The sequence below is a fragment of the Maniola hyperantus genome, chromosome 12 (genome assembly GCF_902806685.2).
Source record: "Maniola hyperantus chromosome 12, iAphHyp1.2, whole genome shotgun sequence".
Taxonomy (NCBI): domain Eukaryota; kingdom Metazoa; phylum Arthropoda; class Insecta; order Lepidoptera; family Nymphalidae; genus Maniola; species Maniola hyperantus.
In genome coordinates, this window is record NC_048547.1 from 3,544,199 (window position 1) to 3,569,605 (window position 25,407).

Genomic DNA, 25,407 nt, shown 5'->3' on the forward strand with positions numbered 1-25,407 from the left:
CGTAGCACCAAGTCGTGATGTCTTTACTTCTCAACATTTTATAATTTCACTTTGATGATTGCTATCTGCGAAAGGTTCTCCATTGTTGCCATGGCATTTCTTTGTTGCCCTCTCGGTAAAGGTCTGACGTTTCCGCGTGGCAACGTGTTTTCAAGTGACATTTAACAGATCGATCGAGGTCAACCGTTTGGATTATTCGTCGTGACTCTGTATTAACAATGCTTTGTATAAATAATGTCATGTCAATCGGTTTATTTTTATCTCTTAAATGATTTATATGAGTACGAATAATATCATATATATAATCTAAATCTACTTATAAATCAGTTTCGTAAATACTGCTTTTAATAATAATTTTGAGCGTTTTAATCTTAATGTCAAGGATATATTTTATCATTTGCAGTAGGTAATCGGTAACAGGTTTTGCAAATTAAATCAAATCACAATATTGAAATCAGTGTGAAACAAGCTTAGAACTTGTTTTTAACACGTTCTAAATCGCCGTTGGCGACTTTCTCAAAGTGTGAGGTGAAAGTGGCGTCCAAGTAGAGTACGGTGGACCACACAGTGAGGAGCAATTTCCTTTTATTGTCGTCCTTATGCGTATCAAAATAAAAGTCAAAATTTAGAACGTTGCCTTGAGTGCTGCTTTATACATTACTACCAGATACGAGTCTAGCTTAAAATAATAACGAGGAAGATTGTGTATATCTATATTACAATAAATCATGACCTTCATGTTTCACCTTTCCTTTATCCGTTTAGAATAGCGCATGAATTTCTGCAAAGTAATGCCGCCTTATTTAATTCAATTATTTTATACTTTCATATAACAACTTTATAACAAAATTCCGCAATCAATTTTGGACTTGCCTTTACACAAGTTTAAAAACTGTATTGAAATTATGCTCCTGAAAAAGCATGTTATACAAATCGAATATTATGTTAATGATAAAACGTGGATTTGACCTCCAGCAATGGGCGGAATGGAATTAGTTTTATATATGGTATATCAAATCTTTGAAAAGAGCAACTGCCAAGTTTCTTGCTGGTTCTTCTCAGTAGGAAAGGTATTCCGAACCAGTGGTGGATGCATTTGACGATTCAAAAGTAAAAGTAATTGAATAAAAATATTTTGATTTTGATTTTTGATTCTAACAATGCTTAGAGGTATTTAGCTTATATTTATCTAGGTATCTTCACGATCACGAACAGGAAAATCAGAATAGCTATTAAAAATATCATTTAAGTATATTATATCGGAGTAGATAAAAACATAGACATTAAATATTTCTCAACTGGATGAATTATCACCTACCTACTGTTCGTTACGTAATTTATTATGCGATAGGTAAGATAAAGTATCTCTTTCGTATTTTTAGGGTTCCGTACCTAACAAGGAAAAACGGAACCCTTATAGGATCACTTTGTTGGCTGTGTGTCTGTCTATCGGTATGTCAAGAAACCTACAGGGTACTTCCCGTTGACCTAGAATCATGAAATTTGGCAGGTAGGTAGATCTTATAGCTGACATTTGGGGAAAAATATGAAAAACGTGAATTTAGGGTTAGATCACACAAAAAAAATTAAATTGTGGTCATGAACTAATAATTAGTATTTTCAACTTTCGAAGTGAGTGACTATATCAAGTGCGGTATCATATGAAAGGTCTTACCTGTACATTCTAAAACAGATTTTTATTTTTTTTATGCATCATAGTTTTTGAATATCGTGCAAAATGTCGAAAAAATACGACTGTAGTACGGAACCCTCATTGCGCGAGCCTGACTCGCACTTGGCCGGTTTTTTTATATAATATTCCTTGAAGTACGAGGTTGGTTCGTACGGGGAGAAGAAATTAAAAAATTGTAAGTATTAAAAAAAATAAAAAATAAAGAAGCTACTGACTGTTAGGCGGTACGAAGTTCGCCGCCGGGTCAGCTAGTATTGAATATACATAAGTGGATAACATTCGGCTTGACGCGTGACGGCGACGGTTGCGTTGTGCAATTTGTCCGACTCGTCAAGCGCTCTCCACTAATTAATGGCGACATTAATTATTATTGGTGCCAAACTTGTATCTGCTTACTTGTGTGTGTATGTGGATTTTATACAATTTGCTCGTACTTTTTGCCAGGAGATATACAGTGGAAACTCGATTAACCGGACTAATTGTTGTCGTTAGGGATCCGGATAATCAAATGTATGAAGAAAAGCGGGTTTTGTGCATGTTATGTAGTTCACTATAATATCTAGTATTTTCAATTTTCAAAGTAAGATAACTATACCAAGTGGGATATCATATGAAAGGGTTTTGCCTGTACATTCTACAACAGATTTTTATTTATTTTTATGCATAATTGGTTTTGATTTATCCCGAAAATAATAAATTGAAAATACCCGAGTATGGAACCCTCGGTGCGCGAGTCTGACTCGCACTTGGCCGAACACTTTTCGGTTGGTAGTCCGGATAATCGCGAATCCGTATAACTGAGGGCCGGATTATCGAGTTTCTACTGTAATGTGATCCGACCTCCTTTACTTCATATTTTGTAGCTGTCGATTTTCGATGGTTTTGACACACCTGATAAGTTCATATTACTATAACTTTATAAGTTCTCTTTCTTTACACCTTCGGAAAGTTATTTATCAGGATATCCATTCGCACTTTTCCGAGGCACATATTTTCTGACTGTTGTCAACTGGTATATATCTGTATGTATAAAATTCAAAGTCCTGACTGACTGACTGACTGAGTTATATACCAACGTACAACCTAAACCACTGGTCCTAGAGACATTAAATTTGGAGGGTGTGTTCTTTGTAAAGAGTATGTATCCACTAAGTAAGGATTTTTCGAAATTCCACCCCTAAGTGGGTTGGGGTCGAAAGTTTATATGAAAGTCTTAAGGGTGGTAAAATAGGGGATGAAAGTTTGTATAGGATAGTTTATATATTGTTATTATTAACATTTTTATTGTAGTTAAGGATATGAAAATCGGCATTTATGTATTCTGGGTTCCGTATCTTAAGGTGAGACTGAGTGAGTAGGTAAGTGAGGCTTATGAGGATTATTAGGTCGCAAAAGCTGCTAGCAGCTAGTTGTAATAACCGGTGTTAAGTCTTTACACTACAAATAGCTGGGATTTATATTTTGGTCATTATAACCAACATATTATAACAAACATAGATCCTCGTCGTAGACATAGATCAAAATTACGCTTCAGTAGGTGTAGCCGATAATAGTCGTAATAATACTTGCATGTGATTTAAATTATACCCCACTTGTATAAATTACCAGGTATTCAAAAGCGTGGTGGCGGTAATGCGCTTGGTTACGAGTTACGAGTACATATAATATATTATTATATTACCACAAACTGCATGAGTAATTATCTTGTTGTTGAAAGATACGTGGCCACAAAAAGGCCCGACTTTCCCCTCCGGGTAATCTTTATTCAGGTCGAAAAGCGTGCAAACATTGTCGCCCACTAAACGTTTAACTGAAGTACCTACCCACAGGCCACAGTTTAAAAGGCAAAGATTCCGTAATATCGTCCATGAAGAAAATTGCGGTAAAATAATTATGCAGCAAGTACATCAGCCTGGCCCGTTCACACAATTGCTATTAGTTGAAGCTTTTGGCACGCAAACTTGAACTATAGAGAGACTACATAATAAACCACTTTTAAAATCAATGCTGTGTCTTAATACACTGAAAATAATTATTTATCTTTACCTACGTTACTTGTTCTGATTTATGTTTAGTGTATATTCTGCTCTTTGTTACTTTTGGCTTCCCAAAGTTGAGGTCTAGATCTGGGTGGAAATTCAATACGTCTTGAATATCTATTCAAAATGTTAAAATGTTGCTGTCTGTAGAGTTAGACTCAATTTCTTTAGTAATAAGCTAATCTAATTCATAGCTCCATGCGCTTTCTCCTTACTTAAACCTTACTCTATCCTTACTTTGCTCTTTCGTGGTATATGAAGTCGATTATACCTACCCAGTGGGAAGTTACGATTTACAAATCTGAAGGAGCCCTCATGCGATATGCCTCATTGTATATTGCTCCATTCTTCGGGCATCGGTAGATCTCACAATGGTCAATAAACAAAAGGTAGTGTGCCGCCTCGGGCCCCTATCGCGCCATCGGATTGGTGGACCATGTCCTGCCAACTGTCTCTAAACACATTTTACTGTGGCGTTCCTATAGTGTTAACTTGTGTAACGGACACCTGCTAAATTGTATCGGGAGTTCGGGACACCTCTTTTCACGCATTTATTTTAAAATTGGTTTTTTGATCTACTTCAACAAAAGCGGAAGTTTTAATTTCGACACGTATTTTTTTAAGTGCATCGTTATATTTTGAAAGAATTTCAAGATCATTCTTTCCGTCGTTCGGTACCATTTTCTTGTCGGCCTTGTTTTGACTACTTCTGCCTTCAACACTCCTGTTTACAAGCAAATTCCATAAAGTCTCGTCTAGTCATTGATCTTTTGTAATACCATAGCTGTTCATTATAACATGTCGGCGCCGATTCTCTTTTCTTCCTCTAAACTAAATTAAGAGTATCTGCATCTTTTTCTTTTTATTATTGCTAATTATTATTAAGGACAGAACATGAATTTTACATTTAAAGACTCTAAATTTTAGTGCAATAGGCTCGCGACTGACAGCTAAAGTTACGAGGTTTGACAGATCTAAATTAAATTTAAAACTATGAAACTGTGTCTATCCTTGTCATATTTTACATTAGTAAGACGAGAATGCGAATACTCTAAAGTGTACGTGTGCTCAGAATCAATACCAATATAAGTGTCATAGTTTTTTTTTCAATATTGTTGTAAGTTGTAACACTAGGATTTGTAAAAGCTTGAAAAAAAGTATTTTTATTATTTTTGTAATAAACAATTAAAGTTATTAAAATTTCTAAGTTTAATATTGCACGATTGATTACTAGATATATATTAAAAATCTACTTCATTAGGGGAAAAACTAGAGTATGGGCAAACATTACTTTGTTCAATTAGCGCTCCACTAACGCATTAACAAGATTAACGCAATCATGAAGTTTGTCGAGTAAACGAAGTTGTTAGATCTGGGGAGAAGGCAACTAAAACATTCTGATGAGTTGGATGTAAAATAAGCGTGATGGATCTACGAAAGTAAGTTGAATTTTTCCAATCCCATAATGTTTATTTGAATATAGACATATGACATAGTCAAATGACAGGAATGAAAATTTATTACGAGTTTGGGTGGAGAGGCTCATGATTTTGGAAGAGAAAAAGAAGTGGGTGATAATCCAGAAATATATGGAAGCCATAATTGAAAGAAAGGAGAAAGATGAAAGAGAAGGAAGATGAGTTATACCGCGGCAGTAATGGTAGGCCTGGAGAAAGGAGAGGTTTTTAGTCGGTAGGAGTCCGGCACTATGTCCATGAGGACATTCCCCTCCTACAAAAAAAAATGAAGGAAAAATGCTCAAGAGTCGAGATTGATCACACAATATAATACAGGAAAAATTGTCAACCTTGGTCCAAGAGAAAGAAGGATGGGCCTACGATGATTTTCAACCGGGGAAGGAACGCCCTGCACACCCGCACAACCCCCGCGCTAGCCCGGTGCGGGCGAGCGTGGGTGCCGTCTGGATGTGCGGGGCGTCCCCCGCCTCATACCCCGATTGCCATCTCAACCTGTCGCGGACTATACATGTAAATCCTTTGAAATACCTAATAGCTAAATTACCGTTCTATACAGTAAATGTTTAAAACTCGTTAATAAAATGACGGGCTGCTTATAAATAGAGAAACGTAGACATCATAATTCATAAAGCCTTACCCCGACCTCGTAACACTTTGAGAACAATGGCATATGTTGTTAAATGTCCATGCATACGTGACAAATGACATACATGAGGAGGCAAATAAAATAATATACTTAGATTCAAAGTACTTATTCCAAGCAGATAAACAACATTGAGTTTGTGTAATATGGTCACTGAGGTAAAAATGGGGTGAAGATAATGAGGGTCGCAGTTGGAGAAGGGTGAACTGTTTAATTAAATTACCTTCACGGGCTCAATTTTTAACCGACTTGACTTCCAAATAAACTGGTCAAGTGTGTTTCAGAACAACAGAACTAATTCCGCACCGCATTTTGATAGATTTAAATTTACGGATTTTAAAACGCACCGCAACTCGCCGCACGGTGGTGCGCGCTAGCTCCAAGGCAGGTGCAGTCGGCCATAATGCGGAAACAATCGCACTGATGGACGCATTGATGTTGGAAGAGCCAACCCTATGGACGTCAGTGCAGATACGCGTCGACGTGGAGTGAACATGAGACTCTCTAATGACTCCCACTAATTAATAGCTACGTTCCCTCACTGAATAATTCAATTGTTACACGACACATTTGTATCTATGCGTGCGCTCTGTCTATAAATTAGGTTTCTAATCAAATATACGTATTGGTGACTGTATCCCATGTGTACGCTGTCTGCAAATCAGTACCCATATTATAAATGCGAAAGTGTGTTTGTTTGTTGGTTTGTTGGTGTGTCCTTAAGGCAATCACGTCGCAACGGAGCAACCGATTGACGTGATTTATTTGCGTGGGTATATTTAAAGACCTGGAGAGTGACAGAGGCTACTTTTTATATCGGAGAATCAAAGAGTTCCCACGGGATTTTTAAGAACCTAAATCCACGCGGACGACGCACGTCGCGGTTCAGGTTTATCAGGTTTATAATCAAAACGTGAAGTTTGATGATAATTTCATTGTTGTTAAGTTGCTTAGATTGACATGATACTCAAACTGAACAATTAAAAGTTGTGCTAAATAATAAAGCTAATTTTCGCGCTGAGTTTGGACACCTTAAAAATCGTTAAAAACAGCTGTTATTTATGTAGGGTACTAGGGCTTGAAGTAAAATGGTCTACGAATGAAATCAGAGTTTTAATGTAAGTAAAGTGCAGTGCTCAGACAAGCCGCCAAGCGCTTACGAGCACGAAGAAACCAATATTGTAAGAGTTTTTTTTGTGTGGAAAAAAAAGTTGGCAGAAGTAACTACAAACATGTTGAAATAGGTACAGATAATAATTTAACGTTGCGTAGAGGTAGGAAAAAAAAATATTAAAATAAATCAGGACGTAAATAATATTGCATGTTTCCATTTCTTAGCTTACGGAAAAAGTGTAATAACTGATAATAAAAAAGTGATTATAATTAATTTTACTACTTACCAGAAAAACCTTGCTATTGATAAAATAAAATATCTGAAAAATTAAGATTATAGCTGACTGAATATGTACTTAAATAGCGTATGCCCGCGACTTCGTGCGCATGGATTACACAAATTTCAAAACCCTATTTCACTCCCTTAGGGGTTAAATTTTCAAAAATCCTTCCTTAGCGGATGCCTACGCCATAATTCGATCTGTCCAGTATAGTAGCTCAGTATTTGAGCTGTGCGTTGATAGATCAGTCAGTCAGTCAGCTCTTCCTTTTACTTTTCACTCGCCGTTGAAAAAGGCTTACAGGAGAATGATTGGACTAAGTTGATTCAATTAATATTGATAGCAATTTGCAACGAGGAGAATGGGGGTAATGGGGGTAAGGGATGGAGGATGGGGGTAAATTGTCACTATCCAGAAACAATCAACCTGATGGACGTCAAGGCAGACACGCCTTCTCTCTGAACATGACACGTCGATGAATCCCGCCAATAATTTATAGATATATAGGAACATACATGCCAACACTGAATTGTCTTGTTACGCGTTCGCCCTGACTATTAATTAGGCTGTTGATCCAATTTACCTATCCAGTCTATCTATTAATCTATATCCATACTATAATACTATTATAATATTATGAATGCAAATGTGTGTCTGTCTGTCTGCTAGCTTTTGCCATATAAGCGATTTTGATGAAATTTGGTATAGAGTTAGCACATCCCGAGGACATAGGCTAGTTTTAATCCCGGAAAATCAAGTTTCTACGGAATTATTAACCATTAATTTTTTCTCGTTGATTAAAATTTTTAATCCTTCTGCCTTTACAAAGCCAATATATATTTTATTAAAAAGTTAAAAACGTGTACTTAAAATAAAAATGGCAGCTCATTAAATACGTACAAGAAAGTGAAGACCAATAAAGTTCTGCCCAAGCTTCCTGTCAGTTGATTTTAAAAGAATAAGTGGTGCGGCTCTTATATCGTTTACAAATAAATCAACTTTAGTACTCCGTAATAAGTGTGCTATTCGAGTGCACTTGTAAAATCATAATGCGACAAAATGCCGCTGCAGTATTTTAATTCTTGTACTTTTGAACTTGCGAATAAAAAGAAGCATTTCCTTTTCTTTGAATTATCGCGTCGCGGTCAGTGATCCGTTATTTTGTAAGGCTTCTCAGTTCTCACCAGTCTAGAAGCCCTTAAAAGTTAAAGAATCACGCGTTTCCTAAAATACCAGCAGTCGACGTTCAGTGCATTCTAAAACAGATTTTTATTTATTTTTATTATGCATCATAGTTTTTGAATAATCGTGCAAAATGTCGAAAAAATACGACTGTAGTACGGAACCCTCGTTGCACGAGTTGCCAGTCGCGATTCTATTGTTTAAATTTGTAGCGTGCACTAAAATTTAGAGTCTTTAAATCTAAAATTCATGTTCTGTCCTTTTCAGCAATATTAAAAAGAAAAAGATGCAGATACTCTAAATTTAATTTAGAGAAAGACAACAAAATCGACGCCATTGAAAACCTTGTATATTATGAAACCTAATAAAAAAATCTAATTTATTCTGAACCTTGCCTTGATCACAACTTCACACATTTCGGTTACAATAGGGTTACAAGTTTTGTGAGTGAAATATTCATCAATGTAGCTGGTTTTATAGATGTTTAGCTAGTGCCCTCGTAGCTTTAGTTTTAAGTTCGCGTAAAAATTATCATCACTATATCTTACAAATCCAACAACCGACTATCATAAAGAGTAATTTATTACCTATTTTGAATAAATTATTTGAATTTTGAACTTTGCCTACTCCTATTTTGTCCTTAGTCATCCGTCTACCAATCTTGGAAAAAAATGGTCTTGCCATTTTTAAAACGCCTAATATGTATTCTTTAGTTTTGTTCAAATGTTGTACCTACTTAAGAAATGACTTGTAAGACAGATAAGAGTCTTTTATTTAAATGGCATATTTGCACGTATTCCGCACACAATAACATAGTTAGGATAAGTAAGTAATTTGAAGGAGCGAATGGCGTAAACCACAAAAGCGTTTAAAGTGAGCCCGCAAACGCAATGTGCAAGCAACGAGCGTCCCTGGCAGTTTGTCTAAACAAACAAGCGTGTGAACGTTAAGCTGATGATTGCCAGATTTAGTTGCTTTAAGCAAATAACGTCTTTTTTAGGGTTCCGTACCTCAAAAGGAAAAACGGAACCCTTATAGGATCACTTTGTTGTCTGTCTGTCTGTCTGTCAAGAAACCTACAGGGTACTTCCCGTTGACCTAGAATCATGAAATTTGCCAGGTAGGTAGGTCTTATAGCTGACATTCGGGGAAAAATCTGAAAACCGCGAATTTGTGGTTACACCACACAAAAAATATTAAAGTGTGGTTATGAACTAATAATTAGTAGGTACTTTCAATTCTCGAAATAAGATAACTATATCAAGTGCGGTAACTATATGAAAGGCCTTTACTTGTGCATTCTAAAACAGTTTATTTTTATTTTTATACATCATAGTTGAATTATCGTGCAAAATGTCGAAAAAATACGACTGTACTACGGAACCCTTTGCTCGAAAGAAATACTTATTTGCCACTATTAGCAGATAAAAGTTGATTGCCTTTTTATCAGAGTTATGATACTAGGTATTTATGCTGTTTTTCATCTACAAACATAGTAGATACCTACGCCCGGTACGCCGAATTTGCAAGAACAACAATTTGACTTTTTAGAATTTGACTTGAATAATGTTCTTAATTATTGTGTTAATCGATCGTATTTGACGTAAATGATTCATTCTGAAAATCTGTAAAAAAATATAAAAGTTGGTACTGAATACTGATAGATCTTGGACCGAGATTAATTGTGACTCAGATTAAAGAGAAAAAATTTACGCATAGCTACTTTGCATAAAAAAACGTTTTCTAATGAGAAGAATGGTTTAGGAAAGTGGGATAGGTAGATAGGTAGTTTGTAATCGGATTCAGCAAATTAGAAAATTATATGAACAAAATTTTGTAATACTCAATCTTTCAAATAAACTACATAATTGAATTGATAAATGTAAACTAACTAAACTGGATGCAAAGTGCAAGGGCGGTTTGACGTGATGCAACAGAACAGCTGTGTCAGCAACAACAGTGTTGCAATTTGCAAGTGCGACCATGCACAGTGCGCGGCGCGCGCTCATCCGTAATGTATGGCGAACGCTATCACGCCTTCCACAACGCGTTTTTGTTGACTTGTTTGAATATTTCATTTGAATCAACCCTGGCAACCCATCGCTGGCTCACTACTGAGCATGGGCCTCCTCTTAGAATAAGAGGGTTTGGCCATAGCCAAAGTTTAGAGCCTCAATAGCTCAACCGGTAAAGGAGTGGACTGAAAACCGAAAGGTCGACGGTTCAAACCCTGCCCGTTGCACTATTGTCGTACCTACTCCTAGCACAATCTTGACGCTTAGTTGGAGAGGAAAGGGGAATATTTGTCATTTAACATGGCTAATATTCTTTAAAAAAAAAAACAAAAAAAAAAATAGTCCACCAAGCGCTGACCAAGTGTAAATTCGCAGACTTCACACATCATTGAGAACATTATGGGGAACTCTCAGGCTTGCAGGTTTCCTCGCAATAATATTTTCCTTCACCCTTAAATCGAATAGGCTACATTTTATTACTAAGAAAATCGATCTGACGGATGTTACATCCAAATAAGTGGGGTCCCCAAAATTTTCTTTGAGCAGTTGTCTATTAATAAGAATTTAATTCGACGTAATGAATAAATAACGTGTAATCGTCTAATCGTCTAATTTAGTATGCAACGAATGGCTTCGTCAGATATTATAACAACACTACTTATGTGTGCAACCATGCGTATGATGCACTTAACTGCGGTATTGTGTCATAAGATGGCCAACTATCTACATGGTGCACATTCGAAGTGGACGCATCAGTAGCTTCTGGCTATATTGCATATTTATCTAACGCTGGGAACAGAAAAGTTCAAAATAAAACAAGTCCTCCATTGTTTTCGAAGTCGAACTATAGAAACTGATATGGTCGAAGATAATTATTACATATTTTGAACAGAAGAAAGTTGCGGAGGAGACTTTGTTTTTTTACACCACAATTATTTTTTATGGCGGTTTTATCAATACCATTTAATACATTTTGGGAATTTAATACATTTACATCAAAATATACATAACTTTGATTGAAAACTATTTTTAATCGAAGGATCAAAAAGCAGAAAAATTCGATGGCGTCTCTAATACCTATCTGAAGAAAATTGGAATCACGCCGATCCGTTGCTCCGTTGCGGCGTGATTGAAGAATAAATCAACAAACAAACACAATTTGGCATTTATAATATGGATAGTGATTTATTATTAAGAGATTAAAGAAAACGTATATAGTGTCAGAAGTTAGATCGGAAGGTGTAAATATGCGAATATTCAAGCAACGAGAGCTATTAGCAGTTTTACCTGATATGGGTATGAAACAGCTGAGTCAGAAAGGACGTCGCAATTTGTGTGTGCGACCATGCACAGCAAGCGGCCATCCGTAATGTATGGCGGACTCGATCACACGTCCAACAATGCGCCATGTGGACTGTGGACTGCAGATATTGGACGCTGTGTGATCTATTTGACAAATGGGGCTGTCAAGTGGAAATACGAACATTTTTGACTATAGTCACTGATAGTTAGTTCGCCCTGGTAATATCGTGCCGGAACTCAGAAGTTGGATTGCGAGGTGCAAATATGCGAATATTCAAGCATCGAACGCTAATAGCACTTGTCTGATATGGGTATGAAATAGTCGAGTCAGAAAGGACGTCGCAATTTGTGTGTGCGACCATGCACAGCAAGCGACCATCCGTAATGTATGGCGGACTCGATCACACTTCCAGTCTTCCACAACGCGCGTAGATATTCGACACTGTGTGATCTATTATGGATCTATTTGACAAATGGAAGTGTCAACTGGAAACACCGACATCCGTATTTGACTGTAGCAGAGTGAACGAGAGTGAGGGAACTCCTACCACATGTCTCATAATTTCTAGTAACTGAAATTGAAATACACCACCCTACCGGTAAAGCCGTGCCTTTAGCATTTCGGTGCGAAACCGATACCCTTATCGGTATACCCCTGTATGGGCTTAATAAAACTGCCATACCCCTTTCAAGTTAGCCCGCTTCCATCTAACACTGCATCATCACTCACCACCAAGCGAGATCCCAGTCAAGGGCTCGTAATGGAATAAAAATAAAATAAAATATACTTTATTTTTTAGGTAATTTTAGGTATCTTAGTACGAGTGTCTAAGCACTCCTTTGGCAGGATCACATATTAACTAGCATAATATTGGGAACGATTTTTAAGGAGTAAAATTGTAATTCATTAATGTAAACAATTAAATAAATTGAAATTGAATTCATATTCACAGGATGATGATGAACGATTAATCTATACTTCTATTCTAATGTTATAAAGAGGTAAAGCTTGTAAGTTTGTTTGTAAGTGGTACTCTCTGGAACTACCCCCAGTGAAAGCTACATTATTCCTAAGTAACATAGGTTATATTTTATTTTTTAAAAATAGAGATCCCTACGAAAATTGTAATAAATTACCCGTGCGAAGTGCGAAGTCGGGGCGTGTCTCTAGTTTATTTAATTATATCTTGTATCTCTTGCAGGTAGTAAGCAAGCCGTACCAAGTGGCGGCGGGCGCTGAGCTGACCAAGTTGTGCAACCACAAGCGGAAACTGCTGGCCTCGCTGCAGTCGCGCGTCCAGTCGCCCGTCACACCACCCCCGCAGACCATTGAACAGAAAAAAGGTAAATATTGATACTAAAAATTAATAATACTATTATAATATATTATAGTACATATCTTCTAATTAGTGGTTCGGTTTGTATTGAAAGGGGGTAAGGATAACCCGTACTTTTGACAGGACAGCAAAATAATATGGCGAGTGCGTTCTTAAAAAGTATGCGCTATAAATAAAGATGATAATTATAATAATTAATCATAACTATTAAACTGAACACTATCGCCGAAGATCAAAAATAAAATGGGAAAATAATTCATCATTTAATGTGATTGTTTATTGAAGTTATCTATAAAGAAAGAGAGGTCTAGTCTCCATCAATAAAATAAATGTACGGAAAATGATTTCCTGAAAACGACAAAGTAGGTAAGCATGTCATGCCCAGGCTGAATATAGCGAATAAATTGTCTGTCACAGTAATCGATTTTGCGAGTACTGGAGCGAAAGGTAAGTTTGTTGACCCAAAAACGTCGGGATGTACCTACTGAAATCGGGGCTATTTATCAATCAACTGTCGATACATCTTCCATTAGTTTAGTTGCTTTGATCGAAAAAAGGTCACCGTCATAGTGTTGTACAATTTTCTTTTATTGGTATTATTCTAACATCACTTCCCACATTAATTACGTGAATGTGTTTGTTTGTTGGTTTATTTATTGGTTTCTTGGTTCATCATCATATCAGTAATCATCAGTACTATCACCTGTCTTCGTTTTTGCCAGCGTTCTGGTTAAACTCAACTACACATCACGCGAACCAAGTATTTATCAATCAACTGTCGAAACATCTTCCATTCGTTTAGTAGCTTTGAACGAAAAATAAATCACCGTCAGTGTGTGTTCTATAATTTTCTTTTATTGATATTATTCTAACATCACTATCCACATTAATTACGTGAAAGTGTTTGTTTGTTGTTTTGTTGGTTTATCTTTCAATCACGTCGCTACAGAGCAACGGATCGACGTGATTTTTTGCATGTGTATAGTTAAAGACCTGGAGAGTGACAACATCAAAGAGTTTATAAAAGAATAAAGATAGCGAGCAAACAAGGTCTTTCAGGAATTTGTTGGTCCCCCCCTTGAATAACCCCATGTTGTAATCTAGTGGGAAACTAGTTCCCACGGGATTTTAAAAATCTAAATCCATGCGGAAGAAGTTGCAGGCATCAGCTAGTAGTATATAAGTCAATAAATTCAAGCTGTGATAGCCTAGTGGTTAGGACGTCCGCCTTCTAATAGGAGGTCGGGGGTTCGATCTCGGGCACGGACCTCTAACTTTTCGGAGTTATGTGCGTTTTGATTAATTAAATATCACTTGCTCTAACGGTGAACGAAAATTTCACTGATGTCACTCTCCATGTCTTTATCTATATCCAAGCAAAAAATCACGTGAATCCATTGCACCGTTGCGACGTGATTGAAAGACAAACCAACAAACAAACACATTCGCATTTATAATAAGTGTACGGATTATTATCTAAAATCTAAATCGTGTTGCCCATTATTATAGTGACGGAGAACTTTCTAGAAATTATATGAGTCAGTAGATAGGTAGATAGGTAGGTTGGATGTATTACTTGATTAGAGAAAGCTGGAGGCTCTCTAGGTAGATACAAAAGCAATTACTCGGTGACCTACTTTAAAGCTTACTCATGTATTACAATAATGATTACCTTTGCAGAGGTTAATGTAAAGAACAGAACGGCCCCAATCTTTCTGTAGGCTTTGTTATTTTATGAATCCGTTTCATATTTACATCTTTTGATATTTAGAGGCCAAAGAAATTGAAGTCAATTTTTAAAAAGGTGCCTTGAAAAGTTTTAGTTATTGGTAACTGAAAAGTATTAATTATTGATAACTGAAAAGTTTTAGTTATTGATAACTGAAAAGTTTTAGTTATTGATTACTGAAATGTTTTAGTTATTGATAACACAAAAGTTTTAGTTATTGATGACTAAAATTTTTTACACCCTTTAGAAACACCGGCGTACTAAATTTCATCAAAATCGATAAACGGATGGGATTTGAAAAGCTGGCAGATAGACAGATATAGTATCTGTTAGAGTAGCTTTATCAATGTTATTATATCCCGCTCTGGACGCATTCTCATGGGGACAGTCGAATAAAGAGGTTGTGATCAAATATTTGGGAAAATTCTACCTAATAGTTAAAATATTACATTGGCAGTTGATAATAATAAATAATTGATTGTAAAACCACAGTGATGTAGACAGACAGACAGACAGACAGACACGCTTTCGCGTTTATAATTTAACTAGTAGGTACTAGTTTGAATTGTGGTATGTGTTATGGAATTCTGACACGAGTAGTGTTTTGCATACAGGTTAAATCCCATTTGGCTACACCCGTGTAATTGGATGGGACAGGATGAGTCGGGACTCGGGAGTGTGCACTGGGACGCCATTACGCTTAAGCGGTTAATATTGTTAAGGAATATGTACTCGACGTTTTATCTACCTAGCTACCTACAATTACAATGAAAGCAAATAAGTATGACAGTAAATAGTACGCGACAGGTCGAGATGGCAATCAGGAAGGGAACGCCCTGCAAACCCTCACAGCCACTGACAACACTTTCAAACACTGATTTTACTCCCTTAGGGGAAAAACTTTCTAAAATCCTTTTTTAGCGGATGTCTATGTCCTAATAGCTAACTGCATGCCAAATTTCAGCCCGATCCGTCCAGTAGTTTGAACTGTGCGTTGATAGATCAGTCAGTCGGTCAGTCAGTCAGTCAGTCAGTCAACTTTTCCTTTTATATATATACCTATAGATACTGTACATCATCACCAAAAATGTGGTACAGTAGGTATAAGGAAGTGGAAATAAGGTACTAGGTGATGCCCGCGACTTCGTCCGCGTGGATTTAGATTTTTGAAAATCATGTGCGAGCTCTTTGATTTTCCCGGATAAAAAATAGCCTAAGTCACTCTCCAGGGCTTTAAGTACACCTAGGGTTGCCAGGTCGCCAAACCTAATATCCGGACAGACCAGCCAGTTTGGCCGGACATTTGGGTAGAAAGGCCGGACGTATAATAGGTACGACAATTTTTTTTATGTAAAATCAAGCTTTTTTTATTATTGCCATAAATCTTGTTGTCAGGCGGCACTGCCGCCTGCGGGAGCGACCGACAGTCGAACGCGCCTGCGCTCGGCCACTCTCGTTTGCGAAATGTAAAAAGCCCAGCAAAAGCCGGACAAGCCGGACACCGTTTATTTTGGCCGGACACGCAATCAAAAAGCCTTTATCCGGACGCATGGCAACCCTAAGTACACCTATGCAAAAAATCACGCCAATCCGTTGCTCCGTTGCGACATGGTTAACCAACAAACCAATAAACAAACACACTTTCGCATTTATTATAATATGTTACTATAATATGCCGGCGACTTCGTAAGGGTTGATTTAGGTTTTTAAAAATCCCGTGGGTATTCTGTGATTTTCCGGGATAAAAAGTAGCCTTTGTCCCTCTCCAGGTCTTAAACTATACCCATGCAAAAAATCACGTCGATCCGTTGCTTCCTTGCCACTTGATTGAAGGACAAACTAACAAACCAACAAACAAACACACTTTCACATTTATAATAGGGGTGGTGATTCTCATCTTCCCGAATGCGGCGACTATCGTGCTCCCAGGCCCCAGCGGCAGTAGAGGTAATCCTATTGGATGCGCATCCGGATAATTGGATGAAGAGGGATGAGCGCGGATATTGCAAAGGAAAGCTCGTTCGCGCGTCGGATTATAATGTTCGCGGATAAAGCCAACTGCCTAGCTAGTAGCTACATTTCTTAAGTCAGTTCCATTCTGTTTTTTTCGTTTGTCAAAAAACCATATTTTATTTAGGTAGGTATATAAATTATAGGACTAGCTGACCCAGCGAACTTCGTACCGCCTAACACGCAGTGGCGTGCGCAGGGTTTGAAGCCAGGGTAGGCACTAGTTAAGTAAGAGCCTGTTTACTGGCAGGTCATTAAGAAAAATATGCATTGAGCTATTCAACTGGGGTAAGCACGCACCTGCACGCCACTGCTAACACGTCACTCAATTGTTTTGCCTTCCCGGAACCCCTCCTCTAACACTTAATCTTTATGGTATGGTTTTAAAGTTCAAATTGACTTTTAAGTATTATTACGAATCTTTTGTATGGGAATAAAGAAAAGTGTTGTTTTTAGACTTTTTTTCAGGCAATTTTTTAAATTTTTCTCTCCGTAATCCTCGTTCTTAGAGGAATATTATAAAAAAAGAATTAGCGAAATCGGTTCACCTGTTCTCGAGATTTGCGCTTAGCAACACATTCAGTGATTCATTTTTATATATAGAGATTTATAAAATTATTATTAGTTTAAACGGGTCAATCTTCTTTCTGGACAATCTGAACATACGGAACAGATAGACTAATACGGCGACGATTCGTGCGCCCAGGCGGCAGTAGAGGTAATCCCATTGGAAGCGCATCCGGATAATTGGATGAAGGATATTGCACAGGAAAGCTCGTTCGCGCGCCGGATTATAATGTTCGCAGTGATCCAACTTTGTTTAACTCTGTTACGCAACTTAACGAAGTTAGGCCGTTTCTGTATTTACCTTTCAACGTCGAACACAAAACAATTAGACGCGACTTAAAACACACTAAAGTTTTTAATTAATTAAAATTGTTAACGCAACCCTTACTATTTAGGTACATTATACAAGTTGGTGAGTGATTTTACAAATCAATTAAACAAAACTAAATCAAACCCTTTTAAAATAATTGAAGTTCAAGATTCAGTTAATATTTACGACAACAATGTATTACAACGCAAAAGAAACCATAATGATAAATACTTTTTCGGAAAATTATAAAAAGTACAATATGTTTTAACAAAATCATGAAGGAGCTCAGATATAATAATTACATTAACGCGTGTAACGTGGGAAATGCTTCGGAGTTAACTAACTCCGTCGTCCTAAATTGCAGTCTATTTAGAAAAGTAAAGCAACACTGAGTGGTAGCTGGAGAGAGGTTCCTTCCAACAAAGAGGGTAGATCTCTTTGTTGTTAAGTGGCAGAGACGCATAGACGCGTGAATAAATTCGCAACGTCTGTTTCTACAGGCGGACCAACTCCAAGTTTGACAAGTGACAACTGGCAACTGACATGTTGGCCCATCTACAATTTTTCTAAAATAATAATTATTAACTAACACCATAATAGCAATTTTATCACCTATGCTTTGCTTAAAGTGTATTTTAACAACTTATTTTTTAATCGTCGTTTTTCAGTATTTTTAAAAATCGTCATATATCTATTTATATCCTTAGCTATTCTCTTTGGGAATTATTTTAAAAGAGGGTATCCTTTTGTTTTGTTTCGTATACTAAATAAATTATTATATTATGTATACTTATTCAAAATAAATAACAGTAATGTAAACAAGGCCTTTGAAGTGTGTAGACTCGGTAAACAAATCTTCTCATCTCTAATGGCTACATAATATTGTACCCTATAATACAAAATTATTTTATGACAAAGGAAAACAGAAAACATTTTTATACCTAAGAGAAGTCTTTAATAGAGCTCCGACGAACTTGAATATAGCATAGAGTGCGCTCTGAGAGCTACTTAAATTGTCTGTTTACTAAAGTGTAGCGACAGTGGATAGTGGAAGACGGGAAGAGTTGTTCCTTACACAAAGAGGGTAGATATTCTCTTTATTGTTAAGTGGCGGGTGGGTGTAGGGGCGTGAATAGACGGGCAACTACTCTTTCCGCGCGGGTGAAACAACCAACATTGCACCTTACTCGTAGTCATACACCGTCGAAATCCACGCCGACGAAGTCGCGAGCATCATCTAGTATACTATAAAGTATTATTATTGTCAGCAACACTGACTAAATTACTAGTTATTTAGTGCTAATTTTAAAGAATTGGTTTGAATTCAAAGTAATGATCAAGATTATCAATGTATTTATTGAAGTTAGTTTAATAAATTGGACATTATTTGACTCATCCGATGTCACGCGATTTGTGGCGGGGCAGCCATTTTGAATCGATTTGTATAAATGCGGGTGTTTGACCGTTTTGAAGGCAGTCTCGCTCTGACTCGAGACTCGACGACTATTAAATACTTTTTGTGTTTAGGTCGTTATTTCAACCAAGTGGTTGAAATAGCATTTATTCCCCGATCAAGTTAATATTTCAGTTAGGTTAGTTTAAAGACTAAAACTCGCGATAAGCCTCTACGCGTTGTGATCGATATCCACGCGCAAGTTTAATATGAGAGGACATTTTAACCAAACTCATCTAAAAATACCCAATAATTCGCCAGCTTTCTGACTGACTCTTTTATTATTAATCTAACATTTTTAAGCGTACATAATTACTCTACATGCAGTTTCAAAAAAAAGGTATTAAATCTATAATGTGGGGAGTCTTATTTTTATAGCACTAGATTTTATTCTTGAATCTTGATAAAGCTCAGACGATCAGACGGATAACAAGCTTGAATATAACATAGAGAGCGCTCTGAGAGCTACTTAAATCGTCTATTTACAAAAGTGTAGCGACAGTGGATAGTGGAAGACGGGAAGAGTTGTTCCTTACACAAAGAGGGTAGATCTCTTTGTTGTTAAGTGGCGGGTGGGTGTAGCGGCGTGAATAGACGGGCAACTACTCTGTCCGCGCGGGTGAAACATCCAGCATTGCACCCTACCCGACCTCCTCCCGCACTCGTAACTTTACCACCCTTGTTTTTACTCACTTATGCTAATTTCTCTACATTGTCACCGTTTAAAATTAGAACCTTAATAGCCTGTATGAATAATATACATTTACGAGTAGAATGAATGTTGCTAAAAGATTTTTACATTTCCATTAAACCGAATCACATAGAACCGAAGATAATATACTTACTAGAATACTTAGCCAAATCGTTTTCTTAGCATTCGTTTTTGTTTTGCTGTACCAATCCAATTTTAACAAAGGTACAGCAAAAAAATATACTTCGATAACGTTGAAAACCGAGCGATTTAAATACTTGCCTAATGATTTTTATAAAACTGTAGCTACTTCAGCATAAAGTTTGTCCAATTGTCCCTAGCTGTACCTATAAAAATAGCAATTTACATTTTTTATTTAAAAACTTGTACTCTATCAAAAGAGATGTTTTAAATCGGACTAGATCGTGTACACTTTCATCAAAAATTGAGAAAAATCTTTATATTCCGGGAAAATTACGAATATTTTTCATTTAGTAGTACAAACATAGTTTTAATAAACAATACGGGCGGCGCCTTACTGATGTGTAGACATCTGTGAATAATATTTGGGTCAGGTCATAGATTTTGTGCCATCAAACAAAGCTATAACGAAAATCTTATAAGGAGTAAAACACTGTTTTATGATTGTTGTTGACTATTTTTGAGTAGGTACACTGTCCAAGACCTAGCCAACAGACTTCTTGGCAAATCATAAAGGATAATGAGGATTTCATCTAGGGTATCTATTTCTTGGGTTAGCAATGCTTTTATGCCTCTACGAGCTGCACACCACTGCTAGCCAAAGGCCCATTCACCATTAACAAACATGATCCTTTAAACTAAACGAAAACAGATATTTTTTTTAAGTTCCACAAAATGAGTAACTCTCGGCGACTAATAAAAACAGTCTCAATAGCATAAAGTCAACGACTCGTCTGACTGACTCGTAAAACGAGCGCATTACCCCCCACTAATGAAACGTCGCGTTGTATTCCAAAGCCTTTAATGGCCAAGTAGAGAAAACTCGTGAAAAGGGTTACCGGCTAAGAAATGTTAAAGAGAAACTTGCACATATGTACACCACGAGAACCCACAGCTGGTATTTACATGTCAGAGAGCAGTTCTATTGTTTGACAAGTTTTTATCCATTTTAGTTTTTCTTTGGTTTATTATGTTAAGAAATACATTATACTTACAAAGAAGACATTAAAGATAAAGTATCAAATACGTTTATTCCTAACAAGATGATGCTCGCGATTTCGGCCGCTTGGATTTAGTTAGGTTTATAAAAATCCCGTGGGTACTCTTTGATTTTCTGGGATAAAAAGTCGGTAGCCTGTCTTTCCCCGGGATGCAATATTGGATCATATACCAGATACCCTATTGCTGTACCAAATTTCGTCAAAATCGGTTAAACGAATGTGCTGTGAAAAGCTAGCAGACAGACAGACAGACACACTTTCGCATTTACAATTTTAGTATGGATTGTACACGGGGATACACGACTTAGTTTTTATTTTTATTTCACGCTCTTCCTCACTATCAGCACGAAAAATCCCTGACGTTAATCGGAAGACTACAATGTGCAACGCTATCTCCTTAGAGAGAGAGTCTCACTTGCTGGGCCACAAGCAGAGCTATTATAGTACGCGACAGGTCGAGATGCCAATCGGTGTATGAGGTGGGGGGACGCCCCACACACCCGCACAGCGCCCGCGTTAACCCGGTGCGGGATAGCGCGGGTGACGTGCTGGTGTGCGAGGCGTCCCCACCTCGATTGCCATGTCGACCTGTCGCGAACTATACGTGTTGATGAAACTTGTAACTTCACTATTCATTCAACATAACAAGTTTTTATTGCGTTTTTATACACACGATATCGTTTCAAGTACTCCACTAAACCCCTTTCTCGGAGTTTTCCCGTTTCTTTTATGTCATAGGATATTATGTCAACGAATCTGAAAGGCTCAAGAGTCTCTCAGTTATATTACTTCTGCCTGTTTGTATGTTTAGGGGTAGCCGGTATAGTGCATAGTACTGGTATCTAATTGGCAGGAATTTTTTCAAGTTGATGCTTTCCTGTAAAGCTCTAACTTTTGTTATGTTTGTGGATTGTCAAAATCATAAACTTTACTGACTACGTTTTCATAAAATTACAAAAACATTTGAGTGACCTTATTATAGAGAGTGAAGGTTACCCCGTCAAGCCTATGTCCTTCTCCGGGATGCAAGCTATCTCTGTACCAAATTTCATCAAAATCGGTTGAACGGATGGGCCGTAAAAGGCTAGCACACAGACAGACAGACAGACACACTTTCGCATTTATAATATTAGTACGGATAATAAATTTAGAAAGCTACTGCAGAGTGCGCAAACATAAGCCTTATGAATAAATCTGTCGAGGTTCAGTAGGAAAATAAATTAAAACGTGCAAAAAGTGAATTCCTTACAAACGGCTAAAAAACTTCGTACAATAATAAAAAATAAGTTCGGGGAGAAATCTAATATTTTATGACTTACTACGTAACTACACGTTTTAGTGCTTAAACAACTTTCAAGTACATGAATGTAAAAGTTGGAAGGACTAAAAGAAATCTAACAAAACTCTACAAAAACAGAAAAGGAAACCCTTTACATAGAACACCAACTTTATTTCATAACAATAAAATTACAAAGTACCTACCTACCCACCTATCAAACATTTTGTGTAGAAACATCTCAGATTTCGAAACTTTGAGTGAAACAATTCTGAAGTACGTACGTGAGGATACGCCAGCAGGATTCTGTTGTTATAAGTCCCGCAAATTGATATTGCGCTGGAAGCATGTCTCATTAACATCGAAATGACGTCATTTTGACGCCAGTCGAAATAAAAATATACCATCAGCTCGAAACTTCAGTCTAGTGCTGACGTCACTAAAATGGCGGCCACGCGCTAATATTATAAATGTGAAAGTGTGTCTGTCTGTCTGTCTGCAAGCTTTTCACGGCCCATTTGTTCAACGGATTTTAACGGGTACAGAGATAGCTTGCATATTCCCGGGGAAAGACTTCTTTGTACCTAGGTCATATATCCTCCTTTCAGTTTAAAGTACATTATCAAGTTAAGATTGATTAATCCACTCTACCTACTTAATAAATTACTCAACTTAGAAGCGTAGGTTACTTTTTATCCTGGAAAATCGAAGAGTTCCCACGGGATTTTTAAAAACCTAAATCCACGCGGACGAATCGGGCATCATCTAGTTAACTATATTAAGATTAACTGTAGAGTCAATGGATTAGGGGGAGTATGCATGACGCAACTTCTTCTCAACCGTTCACTCTTGGGAGAGTGGTCGTGGCTATGAATTCTCCATCACTGCGGCTCGTGCGATCTCTCTCCAGCGACTTCTATTGAAGACATTACTTGCACACACAGAGACAGTGGTTGTTGTGGTTTAATAAAAACTGCCATACCCCTCCCAGGTTATTCCGCTTCCATCTTAGACTGCATCATCGCTTACCACCAGGCACCAGGTGAGATTGCAGTCAATGGCTAACTTGTATCTGAATATAAAAAAAACCGGCCAAGTGCGAGTCAGGCTCGCGCACCGAGGGTTCCGTGGTACAGTCGTATTTTTTCAACATTTTGCACGATAAATCAAAAACTATGATTCATAAAATAAACAAAAATCTGTTAGAATTCATAGATGAAGCCCTTTCATATGATACCCCACTTTTTATAGTTATCTTACTTTGATAATTGAAAATACTAATTTTTAGTGACAACTAACATGACAACAATTTAATTATTTTTGTGTGATGTAACCACAAATTCACGATTTTTAGATTTTTTCCCTAATGTCAGCTATAAGACCTACCTACCTGCCAAACATGATTCTAGGTCAACGGGAAGTACCCTGTAGGTTTCTTGACAGACAGACAGACGGACAACAAAGCGAACCTATAAGGGTTCCGTTTTTCCTTTTGAGGTACGGAACCCTAAAAACGGTTCAAGTATGTCCGCTTAGCTTGGGAGCGACCACGAGGACGTTTGTTCTCCACTCGACTTTGTACCACGAGGTGTTCGATGGTACCACTCACTCTCCATCGTACAGAAGAGGGTTCGCAGTAGTACAAGCGAAGAAAGCTCTTGATTTATTATCAGTTCTTTGAGTATGGAGTAACGCTAAGTTGAGTAATTTCTTAAGTAGGTAGAGTGGATTAATCAATCTTGACTTGATAACGTACTTTAAAATTGTGTAAAAAAACTGAAAGGAGGCTATGACCTACAAAGAAGTCTTTAAAGTAGAAGAATCAATAAAAAAAACAAATCCCATAAAATTACGCCTCGCCCGAATTCTTACTGCCCATAAAAGCGTGTCAAGAATGGTTCGTAAAAACCTTAAGTCGCTAAGCTTAATGCGATAAAAAGCCCATTAAAATAGATTAACATTGGAGTGGGGAAGGCCGGGAAGCCTACCGCAGGATTGCGTAATTACCATAAAGGAAGTAGGCCGTTTACGTCAACAAATATTGGCTACTTGAGAAAATTCTCTAGAAAAATATAATTCCCTAATTTATTCCCATTAAGGTAATCTAAATTCTCAGAGCCCATAACTTTCAAAGAAAATGTATAAAATCTTAACCTTCATCTGGTAAAAACCCATTAAAGCTTTCAAATAGACAAACTTAGAAAACCTATTATATTATAAGCTATTGCAAGATCGAGCAGGTAAATGCCTACCTAAAAGAGTACGAATTACGAAAGTAAGAAGTGGTAAGAAGCTGTTTGGACGAGCACAATTATTACGTCAATAAAAATAATCCGAAAATTCTTAATGCCCAAAAAATATTTGGAAACGGTTCATTTCTCAGGTTGCCTAGACAATTGCGCTAAAAAGATGGGATTGATTCATATTCAAGAGGACATAGTTACTGAGAAGAAATCTGCTCCACACTTGTTCCCTAAAAACATCTATTCAGCCCCCCAATTGTGTAAGAATAACCATTTCATGGCTATCGCAATCGTCAAGAAATTCTGCCATTTGATTGGTTGATTCGCTGTTTACATATTTTCACAGCCAATCAAAGGGCAGAATTCTTGACGATTACGATAGCCATGAAATGGTTATTCTTACACAATTGGGGGACAGGTTTATGGAAAACCCCCGTTTAAAAGTACACATCGCAAGATAAATAAAATTCTTGCTACCCCTAAAATAATAATATGACCAGGTGGTAAAAAATTCAAGTTAGATAAGTTTATCTGTTAATTACAGTTAATATTAGATAATTATGTTAATTGAAGTAAATTGATTATTATAATAACATTCAAATGGGACATTTAGATTAAGATGTTGTAAAAAGACATTGAGACCTGTCGAAATATTATTTGTGTTGATAAATTAATTTTTGGTATTCCGAAACTTCCTAACATCCCCAAAATTAATTAATATGACCAGTTGGCCAAAAAACCTCAAGTCGATAAACCCCATTAAAATAGATCAACATTCGAGAACTGGGAAGCTGGGAAGGCTGCCGCAGGATTGCGTAATTACCGTAAAGGAAGTAGGCCGTT

General features: G+C 37.1%; 1 protein-coding gene across 3 annotated transcripts in view; it reads left to right on the forward strand.

Moving 5' to 3' along the window:
* Nucleotides 1–25,407, forward strand: part of LOC117986991 (methyl-CpG-binding domain protein 5-like) — a 104,391-nt gene that overhangs the window by 53,421 nt on the left and 25,563 nt on the right. For all 3 annotated transcript variants that reach the window (XR_004674245.2, XR_011237375.1, XM_034973953.2), the window contains exon 3: nt 12,949–13,090. Coding sequence is in view for 1 of the 3 variants with exons in the window: in XM_034973953.2 (XP_034829844.2) it covers nt 12,949–13,090 (142 nt within the window). In the remaining 2 variants the exon portion in view is untranslated. The remainder of the gene's footprint in view (nt 1–12,948; nt 13,091–25,407) is intronic.